General features: G+C 41.3%; 1 protein-coding gene across 1 annotated transcript in view; it reads right to left on the minus strand.

The window, feature by feature from the left end:
• The window catches only part of LOC109915476 (microtubule-associated tumor suppressor candidate 2), a 263806-nt gene that overhangs the window by 108195 nt on the left and 140512 nt on the right, over positions 1 to 15099 (minus strand). The window contains exon 4 of the mRNA XM_048597920.1: positions 11316 to 11474. Within this exon, the coding sequence (XP_048453877.1) occupies positions 11316 to 11474 (159 nt within the window). The remainder of the gene's footprint in view (positions 1 to 11315; positions 11475 to 15099) is intronic.

The raw sequence follows: 15099 nt of genomic DNA on the forward strand, positions 1-15099 counted from the left end.
CTCACTTTTTACAAGCAGGTAACAGCAGAAACTTAAGGAATAACAGGAAAATAGTAACTTAATATATAATAATGTATGTTGATATTTTTATCAGGACACTGACAAATGCAAGGCTGGGAATGCTGCAATCCCTATTTTGTTCCAAGAGTATGATTGAGCTGAATTCAAACACTGATTCAGACTCACAAACACAAAATGCTATGTTCACCAAGTGTTGTCCTGCTTTGAAGTAAATGCTACAATGCCGTGTGAAAACGATTGAGATTCCAAGAGGGACTATTTGGAGTACTCTTATAAAGTGCTGTTAATTCCACAATCTCATGTACAGACACTTTTTTGATATCAGTTACACTATTCCAGGAAGAACTGCGAGGATGCTTCACCACTTCTAGAAAAACATGCAAATTGGAGTGATGGTGAACTGTGGGTTGTTCATATAGCCCTCATACCAACAAGCTTGCAGTCACCTGGGACCAGATCACACTCACTTGCTGGTCAGAGAATGCTACAGAACACAGGGAAGTTGAGACTGAATAACAATAAACCTGAATTATGGTGAATGTGAGATAATGGCTAATGCCCAAATAGATGTTTTCTATCAAACTTCCTTGCCACAAATTTTGCAGAGGCATTAGAAAATTCAAAATAATTATGTCACATTCTTCAATGAAACAGCGAAGTTGTTCGTTGTTGTGCAGTGTAATTTCCTCCCTTTAATTATATATGACCAGAAGCACTGATTTCCATTAATCTATTTGATATGCTCGACTGCTTCTTACAGGTTTAATTATAAAGGATTATTGCTCCAACATGTACTTTAAGCACAAAGTAATTTTCCTAAAAGAGGATTCTCATTCATTTGCATTGTAATTGAATGAATGCACTGCGTCCTTTTCCTATAAAATCTAAGTTCACTTTAAACGATGCTCCTAATACTTTGCCATTATAGGGCCATGGAATTTATTACCCACTGGAGAATTTCTGCCCTGCAATCGTCTGCCTTTATTTTCCTTTCTTGGTTCTATCCATTGTTGCTATGATGGAAGCATGGCTGAAACCACCAATACCAATTCCTGATATTCCGAATTCAAATTATGTGAATTTAATAGCATTTACGATCTTCAGTGCAACTCCCTAAATCACACGCACTCACTCGTTCAGTATTTCAACTTTTTTCTTAATATGGAGGTGCTACTGAATAGACAAAGAGAGGGAAGTCTAATAAGGGTTGGATACATACAATGAATAATAAATTGTCAGGGCATACTGAGGATCAAAGAGATCTTGGTGTACAAGCCTATAGACCTCCGAAGATGTCTGCACAGGTAGACAGTGGTGAAGAGGGCTTAAGGGATGCTTATCTTCATTATAGAAGGTATAATAGGTATAATAGAAGGTATAGAACATAGGAGCAAGGAAGTCTTTTTACAACTTTATAAATCATTGGTTAGGCCATAGATGTAACACTGTGTGAAGTTCTCATCATCACACTATTGGAAGGATGTGATTACATGGGAGAGGGTGAAGGGGAGATTCACCAGGAAGTTGCTTGGGATGAAAAGTCCCAGTTACGAGAACAGATTGGGTAGGCTGAGTTTATTTCCTTGGACAGAGGAGACTGAGGAGTATCTGATTGAGGTATATAAAATTATGAGAAGCGGAGATTGTGAAAATCTTTTTCCCATAGAAGCTGTGTCTAAGAACAGAGGGCACAAGTTTAAGGTGAGGTGTAAGTGTTTAGCAGAGATTTGATGGAAGGTTTTTCATCCAGAGCGTGGTGGAAATATGGAACGGGCTGCCTGAGAGGGTGATGGAGGCAGGTACTCTCACAACATTTAAGAAGCATCTAGATGAGCATGTAAAATGCCAGGGCATTGTACGTTACGGACCAAGTGCAAGTAAATGGAACTAGTATAGTTTTGTTTGTTGGTCGCCAGAGACATGGTGGGTCGAAGGGCCTGCTTCTATGCTGTATGACTATAATTCCCCATCTTTAGGCCAGAGAGAAGAAAACTTTAATCTGCTGTCTCCTGAATGAATTGCAGTTCATTTGGTGAAGGCACTTCTACAATGCCGGCAGGTAAACAATATTAGGATTTCAATTCACTGATGATTAAAGAATGCCATTTATTTCTAAGTCAGGAAGACATGTTATGTTGTGATGGTGATGCTTTGAATGTCTGTTGTATTTGTGAGCAGGAGGACACTGCCACAATTTCTCTTTCCTAGTCTGTGTGTAAAGGTCTGTTTACTAGATCAGTGGAACTGTGCAATTCCTATTGCACATACTCGAATAGAATCGATAACAAAGGAGCACAAGTCTCACCTCACCACTGCATGTACAGGAGGGAGGAAACCCTTCCTGCTTTGGGATGGGTGACCGTGAGTGAGGGAAGATGCAGGTAATAGTGAGAGCGGTAGAGCCTGAGGCTTGGTTGGATGTGGGTACAATTGTAAAGATACAGTGAGTGTGAGGTATCAAAGAGAAGATGTTGGGCAGACTAAAGAAGCACACTGGCATTTTTCCTATATGCTGGGCATTTTCCCATGTGGCTGAGACAGGAACCTCAGACCAGGCTGGCATGGCCTGGAGTCACTCTTGGTCCTAGGGGAAGAAGACATCTTGCCTATGCACCACGTCTTCCACCAGGACCTCCACACTCCTGTCCACCAATGAGGTGCAGATTTCCCCTCATCTGCCATGCTCAGGGCAAATGTAACCGTGCAGGGTAATTCCAGACAGCACTTTTCCGGGCACACAACAGCCTTTTAAGGATGGCACCAGAGCCAGATATGTCAGTCGATTTCAGGATGTCTTGGCAGTGGTGAGTTGTTCCAGGTATAGCGAGTGGTAGAACGTGGCTAGAATCAGAGTGGTGCCATAACGGCAGGCTAGGTAGTAAATGAAGCAAATTTTACTAAGCTGTGGCAAAAAAATCATACTAGGCCATGTGGTGTGATACCCTCCATGACACTGACATTCAGCCAAAAAAGGTAAGATTGGGCCCTATGTGTTTCACTCTTTTCTCTAGGCCCCACCTACACTGTGCTATTTATGCCCAGTGAAGAGCAGAGTCATGACTAATCACAAGTTTGCTGAAGGTTCCTTCAGACCTTACACAATAATTGGTAACCTCCCAGAATGCCCGAGATGCTACCAAATCTGTCATCAATCTGTTGGCAGCTTTTTAAAAGCAATCTGGGAGATTTTAAAAGCCCACTCTTAGAAAATTCTGACTGATAAATGTGACAAAGACTCTAGGATGCACAATGGTAGCAAGCAAGCTCACTGAAGGGACATATCCTAAACTGAGGCTGTTCCACTGAACACTAATATCAACTTTTCAAACATAGTTTAAATAGATCTGTCAGAAATGAGGCAGAGTTTCTGTCTCCATGCTGAATTGATTTGGGAGGGCTGTCCAAGGATTTTATAAGGCTTTGCATTATATCAGTTGTAATTGTTGCTAAATTTGATCAACAGTGACTATAGTACAAGTATTGTTTTATTTGTTTTCTTCTAATGTTGGGATGTTGAACTTTGGAAGCCAGAATTAAACATTTAAGAGACGCTGAACTGGTTGTTGCAGGGGACAGAAAGGAAAAACCAAACCGAGAAATAAATGTCAAAGAATTGCAACTGAAGAAAGTGACATTTTATAACTAGGTAAATAAGAATAAGAAATGAGGCCAGCGAAGAAATTTACCATTTTGAGGAAGGGTCACCGGACCTGAAACGTTAACTCTGTTTTTTCCTTCACAGATGCTGCCAGACCTGCTGAGCTTTTCCAGCAACTTTGTTTTTGTTCCTGATTTACAGCATCCGCAGTTCTTTCAGCTTTTATGAAGAAATTTACCTGTTCACACCATTTCACTAGCTCTGGATAACATCAATTCCAGCCACATCGGAATATGTCCAGCCTGAGTTGGATAGTTGATTTGTAATTGAGTGATAAGGTTTAAAAAGTCTTATCCTTGAAGTAACTTGCAGAATGAAGTTGTTATCGGCACTAAAATTACAAGTGAACCATTTGCTCTAATGACTGAGTTATCCCTTGATACTTTTGGTACCAAAAGATAATGCTTGTGCCGCTATCTTTAAAATTCAAACAGATGTAAAAAGCAATAGAGTAAATAATAAAGCAGCTAATTACATTCCCTTGTCATGGACCATTGATTTAGCACTTTAAACAGGAAGATTTTAACAATTGGTCTGGAAATGTTTGTTTTAATATGTTTCAAGATAGTGTATTGGGATTAAGAGATACATTTCACTGCAGACTCGGTAACAGGAGACAAACATGAGATATTTATTATAAACATGTAAGGGCAAATTATAACTGTAACTCATTATGGGTTTCATAAAATGGTTTCACATCAGCTGCTTACAATCACAAATTTCCTAAAGTTCACACCATTTCTTATTCACACCAACACAATTTACCTAATTTTATTTCATCATAATTTTGTGCTAAGCATTTTTTAAATCCCAGAGCACATCAGCCAGCAAGAAACAGGCAGACTGAACAAAACACAGAAAGCTAGAGTAAGAGGACAATGGAGTTTCGGTTCATTCACGCTACAATTTATGGCCTTGCGTTTGTGTCTGGAACCTAAGCTCCTGTAAAGCAGCTTGCGGTGTCTACCCACATTAAGAGAGCTAGGCAAATAAAGGTTTTTCTATTTTATCGGCAATGGGTGAAAGAATAAATCTATAACCAGTGGGTATTGTAGAGCTGGAGTAAGGCAAAGTGGAGGAGAATCTGAAAATAAAGATGAGGATTGTGAATTTAATGTGCTTTAAAGAAAGCAAGCTAATATGAAATACTAATGACAAATACGATACTTAATACAGGACTAGCTAAGTGCTGTATGTATTGAGAATGTTGGAGTTATTAGAAAATGAAATGGCAGAAACAAGAGCATTGAATAATGAAAGCTGAAGGTCAGAAAGCATGGGATTCAGCAACATAGGTGATAAGAGAGATGTAGACAATGATGTACTCATGGAAATCCTGGTGGGTTTTTATTCATTCAAGGGTTATGATCATCACTGGCAAGGTATGAATCTATTGTTCACCGGAAGATGCTCTTAAGGGGGTGGTGGTGATCTGTCTTCCACAATTGCTGTAGTTTTTGGGATGCAGGTATATGCACAGATATCGAAGGGACAGAATTCAAGAAATATGATGGAGCAACAGTGAAGGAATGGCAATATCATTCCAAATCAGGATGTGCATGGTTATTAGGGAAAGCTTTCTGTGTATGAGACATACCTGGGCAATTTGTCACATTGTTGGGCAGATGCCAGTGTTGTAGCTGTACTGGGGAGTTAAGAAAATGAAATTCTCTAGTTAAAATTGTGTGAAGATGAAGAAGTGAGCTCAGGTGGGGTCCATTGCTCACTGGTTGCTCATGTTTGCAGCAAACCTTGCTGATAGAGTCATAAAGTCATACAGCATGGAAACAGACCCTTCACTTCAACTCATCCATTCAAACCAGGTTTCCCCAAACTAAACTAGTCCCACTTGCCTGCATTTGGCCCATATTTGTCTAAACCTTTCCTATTCATGTACCTGTCTAGATGTCTTCTAAATATCATACTTGTACCTGCATCTACCTGCATCCTCTGGCAGTTCATTCCACATACAAACCACCTGCTGTGTGAAAAAGTTGCCCCTCAGATCCCTCTTAAATCTTTCTCCTCTCACCATTAAAACATGCCCCTTAGTTTTGAACTCCACTGCTATAGGAAAAAGACCTTTTCTATTTATTTTATCCATGTGCCTTTTGATTTTATAAAAATCTATAAGGGTCATCCCTCAAGCTCCTATGCTCTGGTGAAAAATGTCCCAGCCTATTCAGCCTCTTATTATAACTCAAACACTCCAGACTCAGCAACATCCTGGTAAATTCTTTTTGAACCCTCTCCAATTTAATTATATCCTTCCTACAGCAGGTCAACCCCCAGAACAGTACACAGTACTCCAAAAGTAGCCTCACCAACATCCTGTACAACCTCAACATGACATCCAACTCCTATTCTCAATGGTCTGAGCAATGAAGGCAAGGATGCTAAATGCCTTCTTAACCACCCTGTCTACCTGTGATGCAACTTTTAAAGAACTATGTACATGAACCCCTAGGTGTCTCTATTTGACAACATTACCCAGGGCCCTACCATTAACTGTATCCTACCATTAACTGTATAAGTCCTGCCCTTGTTTGTTTTACTTATATGAAATACTTCACATTTATCCAAATTAAACTCCATCTGCCACTCTTCAGGTCCTTGGCCCAATTGATCAAAATCCCTGATCCTTGCAATCTGAACTCTCTTCAGCGTTGAGAGCAGTGGAAAGTATTTCTATTAATTGCAAGTTTTCCTCTAGTATGAAACCAATTTCTTTGCCAGCAAAGCTAATCTCATTGGATTCTGTCTTATGTTTGGGCTCACTATGAATCTAGGGACCCTGATGAAATCTTCTGTTCAGAAGAAAGTTCACTGGACACAAAATATTAACTGTTTCCCTCCGTAGATGCTGTCAGAGCTGCTAAACTTGTCCAGCAATTTCTGTTTTTGTTTCTGATGAGATCTTCCCCCTGGTTGTCCTTTGATTGGTTGTTCTTTGACCATCGCTGGATGTTTCTGGACCAGTTAATTTGTTAACTTTAAACAATTTGACTCATTCCACCATTTGATCAAGACATACATTCATATTCAAGAGCAAGAGTTCTTGATTGCTAAGTGTGCGTAGTTCTTCTACTAGTTATCAGACCTTATGTTGCAGAGTTGCTTGTAGAATACCGTCAATCTTAGGTGATATACTTACTAGAACATGTAGTTGTATTGTTGTCAGCGGAAGACAGTATTTCTTTAACTATGGCACACAATCGGTTATAATATAGTAACACCACTGTATTAAAATTAATGAGATGCCCATTGACTTGCTGAAAGGCTATGCCTAGATCACCTACTTCCTCTAACAGTACTGTCGGCTTTTCTTATACTGTAAGCCCTACAACCTCATTAATCTCTTTGTGATGGTAGCTACGTAACTTCTTGCTTTTCTGTGACTGAATTCAAATGTGGCACATTTTCTGAAGGTGACCTGTTATATTAAGGATAAAGCATTTCTTTTTCATAGCTGGGCATTGTCTGTGCCTGTGATGTTTCCATGCTCCACAGCACTGATAAGGACATCCACTGCCTGATGTCTCTTTTACTTGCTATCCTGGTTTCTCAAATGTCTCTTTTGTGGTTTCTATCTTAACATCTGAATGGATTCTGCTGATCTCTTTTGATAACATTGATTTTCTCCTAATAGGAATGATCTGTGCAGCTTCATGACTTTGGCTTCAGTCACCATCTGTATATCTTCCATTAGAGTCAAACTTCACTTGACTGTAGTAAATTGGACAAAGAATCAAAGAATCATTGTTGGAACTGCTGATCAGTTTATCTCTGATAATCATAGAATCTCGACAGTGGGGAAACAGGCCATTCGGCCCATCGTATCCACACCAATCCTCCGAAGAGCAACCCACCCAGATCCATCCCCATTAATTCCATTAACCCACAGAGATCATTAATGACATTATCTGTTAATTCTCCTGAATACTGAGTCCATCTATCAAATTTTGCTCTTCCAGGAATTTTATTTGCTTTGTTTTGGAGCATTTTCCAACATTTGTTTGGCCTTTCATGGCTAAAACAGAGAACTTGTACCTTTTGCAGATTTAATGGAGAATTCCAGTCTATTTTTGGGCTCTCTGGGGATGTAAATTTCCTAATTACAGCCATTTTCTCAATGGTTTTATTGGATAACAATCACTGCCTGCAGCTTTAATAACAATGCCCACTTTAATCATGGCTTTACCTGGCCAACTCTCACTGTCTGCAGACCTAATAATAATCCACATTTCTTTCTCAGTGTTTCTGGAATCATTCCAGCTGTCTGCGGTTACAATAAATGCTTCCTGCCTTTACTGTAGTTTCAATAATGGGACTCCTAGCCTTTCTGGGGCCTTAAAAACATCTCCTAACTTTCTCCTTCCGTCAGTCCCTGTCTGCTGAGACTTCAAATATAAACTTTTAGTGCTTCAGTTCTGCCTTTGCAAAGTCATGGGTCTTTAACCTTGGTTTGAATTGCTTATGTGGCTCTTGATTTCCATTACAGTAGCCGTTTTTCCTGTTGCCGGCTCTTTAAATTGACCTGCAAGTTCCCTCACTTTTTGCTTTTCCACTCTGTAAGTCAGGGCTATTTTCTTAAAAGTTTTGTCTTGTCCACCAGGGATTTTAACTTTCCTACGGAGCCCCCGATGTCTGTTTGGTCTTGAGCTGTTCCCTGGGCTCTGCTCCTACCAGCATCCAACGGAATGCACAACTGCCTCAGAGTGATTTGTAGAGTCCTGAACATTCTCCACCTGATAAACTCTTACTAGGTCTGAAATGCTTTTATTATTGATTGTAGATTTTGCCTTGATGAGATTCTCTTCTGTAGGCGTCTCAAATGTTCAGATCTTCCTCATGCTGACTGTCTGCTTCAGCAGGATTTCTAGAGCTGTGATTGAATAAATCTTCAGACTTCCACTGCTCTGTGTGCTGTGAGGTAGTGAAATGGAATCTGCACTGCTTCCCACCATGATACCAGTGGGTATTGCAGCTCACTATAAAGTATGCTTACTGCCACCATTCTCTTTCAGGTTAGGGATCTATAGAGCCTGCGTGCCTTAGCATGGGAGTGGAAAACCACTTGGTATTCTAATGCAAGGAAGCTCTTATCTTCAACAAAACGTAGTTCATTGCATGATCACAACTATGTACAAGTTACATTCACATGACAGACATTGTTACAGAGACTGTTAGGAAAATCCAAATGTAGTCTCAGTCCTTCAGGATCCTCAGCTGTTGTCCTGTCAGGTCTATACGACATCACTTAAGGCACTCTTTAGTATTAACCCTTTCAGAGTTTTATAGAACACCCTTATATAAGGATTACCCCCTGTTGGGTACTGGGTGAGTTGGCACGGTCAGTATAAAGGGAAAGGTTTGTAAGGATGGAGGTCATGGTTTGGCATGAGTGGGCACTATAGAAACTATTAACAGGCAATGGGGTGGGTGAAGGGGCATGGGTTGGCATTGAGGGTATGAGAATCCATGGGGGATTCATGAGGAAATCAGTGGTCATGGATGGGGCTGGACAGTATGTGGGAAGGGGATGAGAGTGTATGAGGAATGACAGTACAAGGCTTATTAAGGTTTACAACAACAGGAGAGCTGGGCCTTTTAAACCCCTGCATCACCTTTCTAATCTGGGTGGCGGGCCTGACTCCAGCTCACACGAAATCAGCTTGGAATGGAAGTCCAGCTGGTCAGGTTGTGCCTCCCCCAGAGGATGGACGCCAGACTGGACCGTTTCCTGACTCTGCACATCTAGAATCATAGAACTGAAGAATCGCTACTGTCTGGAAGCAGGCTATTTGGCCCATTGAGTCCACACTGACTTTCCGAACATCATCCCACCCTACTATGCTCTCACCCTCGGAAGGCGACGGCCTAGTGGTATTATCGCTAGTCTATTAGAGAACCAGGTAATGTTCTGGGGACCTTGGTTCAAATCCCACCATGGCAATTGGTGGAATTTGAATTAAATAATAATTTGGAATTAAGAGTCTAATGATGACCATGAAACCATTGTCAATTTTCAGGAAAAACCCATCTGCTTCATTCATGTTCATTCAGGAAGGAAACTGCCATCCTTACCTGGTCTGGCCTACATGTGACTCCAGACCCATAGCAAGGTGGTTTCCTCTTAACTGCCCTCTAGGATGGGCAATAAATGCTGGTCCAGCCAGTGATGCCCACATCCTGTGGATAAATAATAAAAAAAAATTCCCATGGCTAATTCACCTAGCCTGCACGACCCTGCACACTACGGGCAATTTAGCATGGCCAATCCACCTAGCCTGCACATCTTTGGACTGTGGGAGGAAACCAGCACACCTGGAGGAAACTCCACACAGACAGTCACCGAGGCTGGAATCAAATCCAAGCCCTGTGAGGCAGCAGTGCTAACCACTGTGCTACCACATCTGCATTGGGAGTGAAAATCTGGGCTGGTTTGTAACATCTGAATTAGCACGAAAACCTATTGATTAGTTAATACAAGTTGTACCTCCCCAATCCAGCAGCCTTGGGATCAGGCCTTTGCTAAACCACAGAATTTGCCAGACCACAGAAAGTCGTGTGACAGGGTCAGCACAGAGGTGTTTAAACAGCTCCAGAGGCATTTCTCCCTGTGTGAAGTTGAAGCAGTTCATTTTATTGGTCTCCCACACCCATCTGTGAGCAACAAACTAAATCTTTCTCACTGAAGGATGCAACAAGTACAGAATGAATTATTTAATTAAAAAAAACTTCAAAATAAATGCTATTGCAGATTGGGTAAGTATACATTATGACAGTGTGGCCCAAACAGCTACTTCATTTACCAAAGCTGAAACTGAAACTGTTCTGTGAATAGTGGAGCATTATTACAATTGTACAAGACAGCAATGTGTTCAAAACGAGGACTTTATTGATGTGAAGCTTAAGATGTCTTCCTCCAGGATGTGGGCCACATGGTAGAGGTCACATGACTATGGCAGACTACAACAGACCCTTGCACGATTGCATTTCCATCCAAACATAAAGAGGCAGCAGGACCAGAAGGTGCCAGGTAAGGGAGGTAGAACCTGTAACTGGATAAACTCACCACCACAGGAAACATTAGCTTTATCACCAGCTTCTGAATCACAGGTATGGAAAATTAAGGCATAAACTCCAGATCGTTAACTCCAGCCTTAAGACTGCAAAAACTCACATTTCTACAGAGGCACAGGGGAAGACTTTCAGACAATGAAACTTTCCAGTGCCAGAGAAATTTTAAAGTCTCTCTTGGCCTTTGTGCTATTAAACATTAGTGACAGTGAAGGTTTATTCTCAACATGCAGTACTGCACCGAGGTACCTCAATCTAGAAAATCCAATTTGAGATTAATTAATGTTCACGTTTTTAAAAAAAAATTGCTGCATGAAATAACATTTAGGAAATATATGTGCTATGAATTATTTACCACTCTGTGTATTTAATAAATACATTATAACTAAGATACATCCCAGCCACTCCAATTTCATTTATTGAATTAAGTGCTCAAAGCAGGTTCTGGAGGATTATAATTCCTTTACGGTCATTTCTAGACCTGATACATTTTATAACACAAGCTTCATGTAGACAATTCTAGCCATTTTATAGTAAGTATGTAAATACTCACTGCTTGCAGGTGTGGATTTCGATGTAGGAAGTAGACTCCAGCAAGTTGTTGTTGAACTGCTCGAAGGCTGCCGTCCAACCTTCCCAGTCCTTTTGGAAACATCGCTGACTGGGAATCCTGTCTTTAAATTGACCTTCTCTTCACTTCCACTGTTGGAACCTGCAAAAATTTCACAATTACTATAACAATGATTACTTCATATTTTCACAACAACTTTGAGTCTCAATCAAAACCAAATAGTTTTTTAAAAAATAAATTAATAAAGTAGGTGGAATATTAACAATTATGAGATTTCTGACAAGAATATTGATAAATGAAATTCTGATGATCGGAGTTCATGAATTTAAAAGAAAAACTCTTCCTTTTCTCTTTGTGTGGAAACACCTCCAGTTACATTTGCTAGTAGGCTACTGGGAGCCTGTCTGATAGTTTTTCTAGCTACATTGTTTGTCCAGTTGTGCAACATTCACTGACGCACATACTATAATACAATCTGCTAAGTATTTGGCTTGCAAGAGTTCTTTCATAACGTAGGACGGAATCATGGAGGGGCCTAAACAATATGGGTTAGGGTGAGAAATGTGGCAGAATTGCGCAAGAAGTCCAGCGAGGCCTATCTCAACATTGGGTGCAACTCGCTGCATCTTTTAACTAGAATGAAGTGCAATTCTTGTTAGACAGCTACAAGTTGTCTATTAAGGAGGATTATCGCTTGTTAGCAACCTTATTAGCTGCACATCTCCCTTCGTTAATATGCAGCTTCCTGTCGTCATGTTCACCATGAGCAAACCAGACGCTGAGAATTCTTGACATGAGAGCAGGTCCTGGTGACTTCAACTCACTGCTGGCAGTAAAGAACCTCCATGTTGGTTACCACACAACAACATCTCAACACATGGTACATCGGCACTGGCCACATGCACCCCACATTCACAGACATTGGCATCCAACGTGTACCAGCCTCTGAGAACAATCATGGCACATCTCCAATCCACTTACAGTAAGTACACTTCTGCACTTCACTGGCTACTATCGTTGTAATACAGCAGCAAGGACACTTTGCACTCAGGGACGTACACCCAGCTCATGGACTGAACCAAGCTGCATCTCCAGCCTGTTTGCTTGCTCTGTTAGCGCTCACTCACTCTGACCTTAGCCAGATACTCACAGCTTCCATGCCTTGCCTTGCCTTTATGTGATTTGCCCCTCAGCCAGTGATAGCAGGCTTATATTACTTCTGTCTTGCCGTGCTGTTTAATGCAGACACAAGGGCAGTAAGCTTGTCACATTTGTCAGCAGGCCTCAATCAAGTGAAGGGAGATAGCCTTTGGTCAGTGGGTCCTAATACAGGGCTAAGTCATGAGCAGTCTCTGATACCAGTCCAGGGGCTTGAACACAGTCAGTCAATCAGTCATTCAGAGCAGGCACAGTCAGGATCCACTCCTCATAAAGGGCTAGGAGCTGGATGTTGGACAGCACGCCAATAGTTTTGACTCTTTATGCTTTATACTGGGCTGTTTCCTCATGGAATAAGAAAAAAGATAGGTAAGGGAGACAGAAGTGGGAGGTACAGTTATTAGTGTTAGTGTAGGTGGGGAGGTATCTTGAATGAATAGCCATGCAGAGGGCTCACAGGGTTAGGGTGTTGGGACTTAATGAGGATGGCAGAGATTGAGGGAAGGCAATAGTGAGAGTGGTAGAGCATGAACCTTGGTAGGAGTTGGGTGCAGTAGCAGAGACAGAGTGAGTGTAATGTATCGGCGAGAAGATGGTGTTACCTATGCTGGCAGATTGGAGGTGGTCATTGACTTTCTACCTCCACTGCGAAGCATTCCTCCAGACGGCTAAGGCTGCACTGACCTGGGTGGCAATCTTGAATTAGGCTGATACGGTCTGGTTTCGTGACTTCCACTGCCAGTCCTGGGGCAAAAAACATCCCTTCTCTCCACCACTGCATCAACTTGGACCTCCAGGTCCTTGACCACAGAGTGAGGTGCCAACTTCCCCTTGTCTGCCATGTTCTGTCAGTCACCAGGCAGGGTAGTTCTGCAGAAACAGTGTTTTCCTTGGTGCACAATGACGTGGTGCCAGGGAACCTAGTCGTTTCCAGGGCTAGAATTGGTCAAGAAGGGTGTTGAAAGGCAGGAAGGTAATTAATGAGGCAGATTTGGTAAGGGTAAGGGAAATGGGAGAACTTACTGAACCTCACAGAGAGAAACCCTCCATGAAACTTGACAACTCTGAGGCTTAGCCAATAAAAAGTAAGATTCAGCCCATACATGAAATGTATTATCAACTCCATTTCCTCTGTATAAAAATCTTTACTATAGTATGGGGTCGAACTTTAACTTCAAAATGGTGAGAAAGTGAAGCACTTCCTGAAGCACATCAGTGATATAAAGGGTGCATTAAGCCATTCATTCTGTAGTGCACCTCCCTACAATAAGGTACATATGAACTGTACATGGGCCCATGAAATTTGAATTAAGAAAAGCAAAATTACATGGCATGTTCTGAGATGTCAGTGTTTGTCAAGCAGAGTGACCTTCTCATTCTTAAAGACTCAAAATTGCAGGGCACTTGCTCCACTGTCAGATACATGCCAGAGGGAGCGCTTGATGGGTGCAACCACATGCCCTTAACAAGTTGAAGGTGAATGTAAAACAAAGACTTCACTTCAGCAGGGAATCAAACAGATAACCTCTGATTCAGCATATCTGAACCCTGGGTGTTACTCCCAACTGAACAGGTTCCTGTTCTCAGGACAATTAGTTTCTGCAGGGCTGAAGAGGGTGTAATAGAAAGGGTGAAACGATGCCAGAATTGGCCCCAAAAATGAGTGCAAAGTAGGACAGAGTAGGTGGCTGAATCCTAATTCAAGAAGGAACTTCACAGCCGTACCGAATTCCTGAGCATTCCTGAATTGCAACAGTTAAGCTCTCTCTCTCCCATCTCAAGAATGTCAGTTCCTATCAATTTTAAATATGCCTAAAATACTGCATTTTAATTGATGTTTACAAAAGTTCTAGGGCAACAGGCAGAGTTTCCCTATCATAACTACAGAATGACCAGGAGCCACTCTGTACCATGACAAGGTTTATCTACCGATAAGTCTGCCCAAACATTGGCACATTTATTACAAGCATGTAAATAGCAGAAACATTCCATTTCTCTAACCCTAGCAATTCTACCTTCTAGAAACATTTGTTCCTTCTTTGCTTTCAGGTAACTAAAGCAATGTGAGGGTTTCAAAAATTAAAATTCTGTCTGAGCTTGTGACATTTCCGTGATGGACAGCATAGACAAAAGGTCCTTTTGTGAAAATAATTAAATCTTGTTAGTCAGTATATAAGCTGTTGACTGTATAAGATAGGGGTCATTCTCTCAGCCTCGCTGCAGCCATATACCTCACTATCCACCACCTGCCTTTCTGACAGAAACAAGACTCCTAGTGGAAAATGTCAAAATAGTTCCAAGTGAGCCAGATCCTGGGGAAGAAAAAAATTACTTGGGATCAGGATCAGTAGAACTCGTGCCTCGACCAAGATGTGATTAGATTTGGCTAATTTGTACAGAGCTCTATTGGAAGATTTCAGCTAAGAGTAGCAAGCGAACTAGTCACAGTTAGGACAGTAGCACTGATGTTGCAATTACCTCAATGCCTTGGGTTTATGAAGGAAGTCTTCCAGGCTTTCTGTTTTTGCTCGATATCCAGTGAAGTTGGTGGAATTTATGCAGACATCAGCTATGATTCCCATCACAGTGAGATAACTAGCCAGTACTT

The sequence above is a fragment of the Rhincodon typus genome, chromosome 6 (genome assembly GCF_021869965.1).
Source record: "Rhincodon typus isolate 14 chromosome 6, sRhiTyp1.1, whole genome shotgun sequence".
Lineage (NCBI taxonomy): Eukaryota > Metazoa > Chordata > Chondrichthyes > Orectolobiformes > Rhincodontidae > Rhincodon > Rhincodon typus.